The 7,500-nt window shown below is 29.5% G+C and overlaps 1 protein-coding gene across 2 annotated transcripts in view; it reads left to right on the top strand.

The window, feature by feature from the left end:
* Positions 1-7,500, top strand: part of LOC116847964 (glycine-rich protein 23-like) — a 15,978-nt gene that overhangs the window by 2,729 nt on the left and 5,749 nt on the right. For both annotated transcript variants that reach the window (XR_004378865.1, XM_032823622.1), the window contains exon 2: positions 5,743-5,804. Coding sequence is in view for 1 of the 2 variants with exons in the window: in XM_032823622.1 (XP_032679513.1) it covers positions 5,743-5,804 (62 nt within the window). In the remaining variant the exon portion in view is untranslated. The remainder of the gene's footprint in view (positions 1-5,742; positions 5,805-7,500) is intronic.

Here is a 7,500-nt window from a genome sequence, read left to right as displayed (position 1 = left end):
AAATTAAAAAATTGATACTAAAGATTACTATATTGAACATTAGTTGTTATTAAAGATAGTTTTAACAGATTAGTTGTTAACAAAGATTTCTTTCAATAAAGAAAGAAGTTTTTTCGTTTTATAGAAAAGAGTTGTCAATAATTAGCTATAATCAACTAAACGTGCAAAATAATACATTTTTACATATGGCATGTTTCAATAAGTTACATTTAAAAACTTTTAAAAATTAATGATTAGCGTGCAAATAAATAAATTTTGAATTAAATCCCATTTTGCCCTGCGTAGAAATATAAAGAGGTTAAGTAATGTTTCTACAAAAATAATAATTTCACCTTTTTTAGCTATTTCTTCGTAATAAAGCATGTGTTTCTTTTATAGTGGACATTCTAATGAATATTTTGATGCAGTATGAAGTTGATTTATTTATTTTCGTTATTTAAAACTTATTTAAACCTCACACTGTCCCCATGATATCCCCGTTATGTTTTCCTGCTTTTGCCTGAGTTTTATTGAAATTAGAATAATATATCAAAAGAAGTAAAAATAACATGCTAAGAAATAGAAACAAATTTATTTAGAAACAGCCAAGTAAATTTTCTGAGGTTTCGAAAGGACTGTGCACGATTTTTATGAAAAAAACGTTTTCAATTAATTTGCTTGAATTTGTGATACGTTACAATTCTTGTAACTTTAATAAAAAATCTCAGTAGGCAAAACCGTAGTTTGGCTAATTTCTGCATTAAAAAGACGTTTTAACGTTTAAAAGTTTTTTATAAGATCGTTATACGTTTACTTATACGAGTTTGTATTTGTGTTCCTTCTCTTACATACACATACGCGCTCGCGCGCGCGCGCGCACGCACACACACACACACACACACACGCATATATGTATATTAGGGTGGTCCTTATTTTTCGACTTTCAAATTTTTTCCGCGGCACACACCAAAAAGTTTCCACTTGACAAAAAAATCTCTGCCAAACTTTTGCTCGATCGGATGAGAACCCGTGCCCCCGTGTCGTTAAACATTAGAATACCCGTGTATTTAGCTATCTACGTTATCAATATGATTTTTAAAGCGTTTTCCACAAAAATCGTCCTAGAGGACTTTTCTTTTCTCTTTCTACATCATTTGAGATCTTATAGTCTCATTTAAACAATTAGATAAATTGTTGATAACTAAAAAATAAAAATAAATAATTATTGCATTTATTGTTGAGCTACAACAAATCATGTATGGATTATAAAAGTTGCAATAATATGTTTGGAGGACAATATAAGTGCTTTATTTATTTTATATATCTTAGCACTTTATTTTATATCTTTAAATTTTTATTTTATTTTATTTTGTTTTATATTTTTTTATTGAGTTTTTATATTTTGTAGATTTTTATTTGTGTTTTATTGTTCTCTTTTGTTTCTACTATGTCAAGTCTACTATTACTCTTGAATATAATATTGTTAAATATAATTGAGTGCTGGACTTTATAAAACATGATATCTTTCATGTTTTTATTAATAAAGAAATTTTGAAATTAAATATTACATAATAATCTCGTGGCTCCTAATTTTATACTGGGAGGGGACCATAGATGTATAATACCTAAGCCGCGGGTTCACAATGTTTCCTATTGTCTGAACGCGTTAAACAATACAAAGAAATAGCATTCTTTCGGTAAAAAGTCTGTCTCTTTCTAACAAAGGCTGTTTTATTCCCACCACTTATCGTGGTCTTATGGCGGAAATAAAGCAGCTTTCATTAGAAAGAGACAGACTTTTTACCAAAAGAATGCTATTTCTTTATATTGTTTGACGCGTTCAGACAATGAGAAACGTTACGAACCCGCGGCCTAAGTATTATACGATTTGTTTGATAAAAGAGTGTCCGGCAAAATTTTTACATATAAACAGGTAGACGGGAAATTCAAACAGGAGCCGCTAGAGGGACCTTTCGCTTAAGATGCTTTGTTGATAAAGCTTTAGTTGTCATTCGATCTTCGTGGTAAAAATAGAGTAAAGACACCAAAAGCGATATACCACTTAGTTTTTGGAGGTTACATCTTAATGTAAAGCTCAAAATATAAATGTAAATATATATACATATAGTTAGAAGTACCCTCTATCGGATAATATCATATTTATAATGAAATTGTTTCTAGATTTAACATAAAAAATGTTTTTGTAAAACGCACGAAAATGGAGTTCAAAGAAAATAGGTGTCAAAAGCGACATACCTATTGGAAGTTATATAACATGTTGCATAAATGATAATATTTGATAATAAATAGTTTATTAATGCGTTTAATGGTTGAATAATATTCACTTATTCAAAATATAATATTACAAAAGAGAAATATAGTTAAATAAAAATATATCTTTGGCATTTCCATCTTTTCATTTCTCATATATTTTACATATGTTATAATATAACATATGTCTTTATTGTTTATTTTAAAGTTTAATTTTGTTTAGTTTAAAAATATAACACTTATGTTTTTAAACTAAACAAAATTAAACTTTAAAATAAACATATGCACAATGGGAGGTTAAAATCAGATTATGTTAGTCACAGAGTATCGTACTATAGATATGTCACTTTAAGACATATTTACATAAAATTTTTCAAGATATACAGTAAAAAAGTGATGAAGATAAAAATATTTAAAAAATGTTTTTACAAAAGCCAAATGCATATAGAAGAACTTAATATTGAACAAAAAGATAATTTTCGCTGTTTAGTACGTAATTCGTTAATAAAAATCATAGAAATAAATCTTGCGAATTTCTAAAACTCTATATTTGCTAATTTAGCATACAAAAAAACAAGAAATATACCAAGTATGAATTTTTCATGACTTAACTAATAAAACGAATTACTTTTATATTAGTTTCAATAAAATACAACATTTAATATATGAAATATAGAGGTATGTCGCTTTAGGAGGCCTATGTCGCTTTTGACTACTTTCCTCTATATATTTCGCCATGAGTGCCATACACATTGCGTTTCGAAGCCGTGTTTCTTTGTACACATCCGAAAGGACCAAAAATGTCACGCCAAGTGACTGCTAAGTACATGAGAAAGTCAAAAGCATTTGTAAATAAATGGGTGAATTACTACTTAGAGATGAAAAATATCGATGACTTACCGAAATGTGGTTCTACGCAAGAATTTGGCACTTTGCATATCTTCACAAATAACTTAAACTCTAGCAGAATGGTCAAAATTTATGAGAAAGCTTTATTACTATCTGTTCAAACATGGTTTATAAGGAAAAACGAAAAATGGATATTACAAGAGGACAATGATCCTAAACATCGACGTCGCCTTTATACCGCGTGGAAATAAGAAGATAATGTTGAATTACTGGATTAGCCGTCACAGTCACCAGATGTAAATCCTATCGGAAACGTTTGGTCCTTGATGAAACTTAAATTTCGTGGAAAGAAAATTTGGTTAGTCAAGGAGTTAGTTCGATTGATATGGAGATCTTTACCTCAAGAATATGCCAAAAAATTAGTTGAAAGTATGCCTCGAATTATTTATATGCTATATAAATAATTAGCTATAATTATTAATAATGAAGGCGACTGAACAAGTTATTAATAATAAAGCATCACAGTTCTAATCAAATAGTATGTGTGTATTTTATTCCAAATTATTTCAATAAGTTATTTATCAAGTTTTGCCGTATACGCTCTTATCAAACAGACTGTATCTTCTCTATTAAAGTGAATTAGTGAATAGTCACTGATATCAGTTATAAGTATAACACTGAGCATTGAAAGTGCAACACTTATAACTGCAAATCAGTGTATATTCACTGTTTTCAGTGATGTTTCACTGATTCATTTTAAGAGAGTATAGTCCCCTTCCAGCATAAGATTAGGAGCCACGAGATTATTAATTATTATGTAATATTTAATTAAAAATGTTTCTTTAATAAGTAAAATTAGTAAGTAATAAAAACATGAAAAGTATCATGTTTTATACTTATATTGTTTCTCCAAACATACTATTGCAACTTTTATAGTCCATACATGATTTGTTGTAGCTCAAACAACAAATGCAATAACTATTTATTTTTATTTTTTAGTCATCAACAATTTATCTAATTGTTTAAATAAAACTATAAGATCTCAAACGACGTAAAAAAAAAGTCCCGCGATTTTTAGCGGGAAAGTAGCGCGATTTTTGTGAAAAACCATTGATAACGTAGACCAGAGCTCGAAACGGTTTGCCAATTTCGGCCGATTCTCGGGAGCTATACCTTCTATCTCCCCCTTGTCACGCGGCGGGCCCAAAAAGTGACGGTCGCAGCCAGTCGCAGCTTCAAGCTTAGTGGCTCGACCGTCACTTTTGTGGCCGCTCACGGCAAAGAGAAAATAGAAGACGTAGCTCCCGAGAATCGGCCGAAATTAGCAAACTGTTCCGAGTCCTGACGTAGACAGTTTAATATAGGGTATTCCAATGTTTAACGACCCGGGAGGGGTTTCGTTATCCAATCGAACTCAAACTTAGTACGAATTATTTTTTTGTTATATGGAAATTTTTTGGGTGCCGCAGAAAAAAATTTTGACCAAGAGTAAATAAGGACCACCCTAATGTACATACATATGTATAATCAAGCTTGTAACGCGGGCACTTCTAGGATTGACTGGTCAATGTGCGAAACAACTAAGTATTTCGATAGTTTTGTGTTTCAACTTTTGACTGATGAGTTTTTAGCCAATCCTAGGAGTGACTAACATGGGGGGCTAATCAAAGTTAGAAACTAAAAGAAATTACGGTAAAACTCTTGTTTATTTAAGGCATCTCTAATGATCGTGTCTTTATATTGCAAATATGTTAATAAGGATCATTCTGAATAATTTTTGATAGGTTTTGGGTTTTTGCTCATTGTGTAAGAAATTTTATAAATAAAACGTAATTCTTCGATATCGTATGTATTTAATAAGTGTCAAAATGTTCAATAGAGCAATATTATGCTATGAGGGACCTCGTCTCCCGCTCCATTCAAAATCTAACTTAATCCTACCCTACAGTGTTGTGAAAATATTGGTTGTTAAAATGTACGTGCATAAATATACATTTTTTAACAATTATCACGATACTATAAGGTAGGTTAAATTTTAGCGAAGCTCCTCATCCCACTAAAAATATTATACATAACTTTTTAATTTCTTTAGTTTTAACACATTCATATTTTTTAGTTTCTAACTTTGACTAGGCATGTTGGTAATTCCTATGGTTAACTAAACACATCTCAGTCATATTTGTATAGTCAATCATACAAAAATTAGTTGTCTAACATAAAAAATAGTTATTTCGAAATATTGAAAAAAATGTGCTCTCTCTGGTCTTAGTCTCTGCTATAAATAATAATAGAAAAACTATAATTTATATACAAATAGTACATATAAATCGTAAATCATTCGTTCATATTTTCAAGATTTTATCAATAGTCACACACACACACACACACACACACACACACACACAAAGAAAGAGAGAGAGAGGGAGAGATAAAAAGAAAAATAAATAAATAGATAAAATTATAAATGAAGGATATTATTTGGTACTTTTATTTCATGCTAACGTAAGTTTTATTTTCTATTGACTATTATGAAGATCAATAATTGTTTTTTTGCTTTAAGTAAAAAATATAATTAATGCCGAATAGACATATAACTTTATTTTACATGTAATTCTATTAACAATCTCTATTAAATATTTTCAGTTGAGTCTTCTCCTAGTCGTTCTACTATTCAGTTTTGCCAATGCGGGTGGACACGGAGGACAGTAAGTTCGAATTAAACTCACTACTAATAATCTCAAGATTATTTCGAGTGTATTGATAGAAACAAATAACGCATCTACCTGCATTAAAAAAAAATGTAAATAAAACAAAATCAGATAGAATTAAATCTCTGTGTTGAATAAAATTGCATCCATTGCAGTCGAGTAAAATTGAATAAAAATTAAACCTGCTCAACAATTTGAAGTAGGAATTTTAATTCAAAATAAAATATGAATAGAATTTAAACGTATTATATATTCGTAGTTATGCGGACACTATAAATGTTCATTTAATTACAAAAAATAATCCAATTTATATGGATTTATATGAATAACTTTTCTTCTGAACAGAAATAAATCAGATAAATAAGTATATTGAACGAATAACTTTAATAACATAATTCAACAAAAAAGCAAACAAAAACACCAGAACGAAATTATTAATTTCTTGTAGCTTTTAGAAGGTGAATACAAATGCGGTTTCCAAATTATCTTATCACGTCGCAATTTTGAGAAATTTATATATAAGTTATTTAAAATACTTTCAATTTAAGAAATTCATCTCAATTTAGATATCAAATTTGTATTAAATAGTGTAAAAAAGTCCATGACTTTTTATTAAAATGCAAACATAATTTAATTTTCATCCGTTATACTAATTCCAGCATTTTAAATTTATCTATTTTGATATTAGTCTTCAGTATCATGCAAGACCTCCATATATAATTTTTTTCAGCAATCCAGACACTTTTTAAGTTTTGACAACCATCATTTTGAATCCACCGTTTTAAATGTGTCAATTTTTACATCAGATTTGTATTCAACGATCTAAGAATCTATTAAATTTAAATAAATAGATATAATTGAATTTAAATAAATAGACATATTTGATAAATCGTCAACAATCTAATTCACAATATAAACTCTATATTTAAATATACCCTTATATATCCTATATTATAAACCCTATTAACCATAGTCATATTATAAACTTTATTAACCATAGTCAACACAAAAATTCTTTTGAAACAAAAAATTCTAATATATTTAATTTTGAATAAAACTTCTCCAGTAAGCGCGCGCGTGCGTCACATATCGTAATTATAATATGACAAAATATGTGAAAATAGCCTTATTTTACAGTTTTAATTGCAAATTGGTCAAAACTGTGAAGTAATGAATGTAATTTATAAACCGAATTCGTACTCAACGCGCAAAAAACTGTAAAGAATAATTAATCCCCACCTCCTCGTTCTGATATCCAAAAAAGAAATAATTTTTTGTTGAATTGTATAGTTGAACATTTGTGAAATTTATTCAACTAGAAGAAATCACTCTTATAGTTGTAATGAAAAACAAAAAGATGATAAAAAAGGCTTTTATATGTGTATATATATTGTATATATATATACAGGGTGTCCCGAAGTCCCATGATGACCTTTGGTGAGAACGTAAAACGGATTGAAGTGAGCAAGAAAGTCCTGTGCCGTTTTGCGATATTCGCAATAGTTTTTGAGAAATTAATTATTTTGTCTCAACAAATCAGCGTACAGAAAGCGGCAGCGGAAAGAAAGATGCCTTCGGCCGACGTGCGACCGTGACACTCGCGAATCGTATCTCGCCGCATCCCTCCGCCCATAGCTACGAGACATAGCGAGTCTATGTCTCGTAGCTATGGGCGGAGGGATGCGGCGAGATA

This window comes from Odontomachus brunneus, unplaced genomic scaffold, assembly GCF_010583005.1.
Source record: "Odontomachus brunneus isolate Ranch 3 - 2012 unplaced genomic scaffold, Obru_v1 Obru_scaffold_086, whole genome shotgun sequence".
NCBI classification, from domain to species: Eukaryota; Metazoa; Arthropoda; class Insecta; order Hymenoptera; family Formicidae; genus Odontomachus; species Odontomachus brunneus.
The sequence above is the reverse complement of the archived record's forward strand: the minus strand, read 5'-3'. Positions and strand labels throughout refer to the sequence as shown.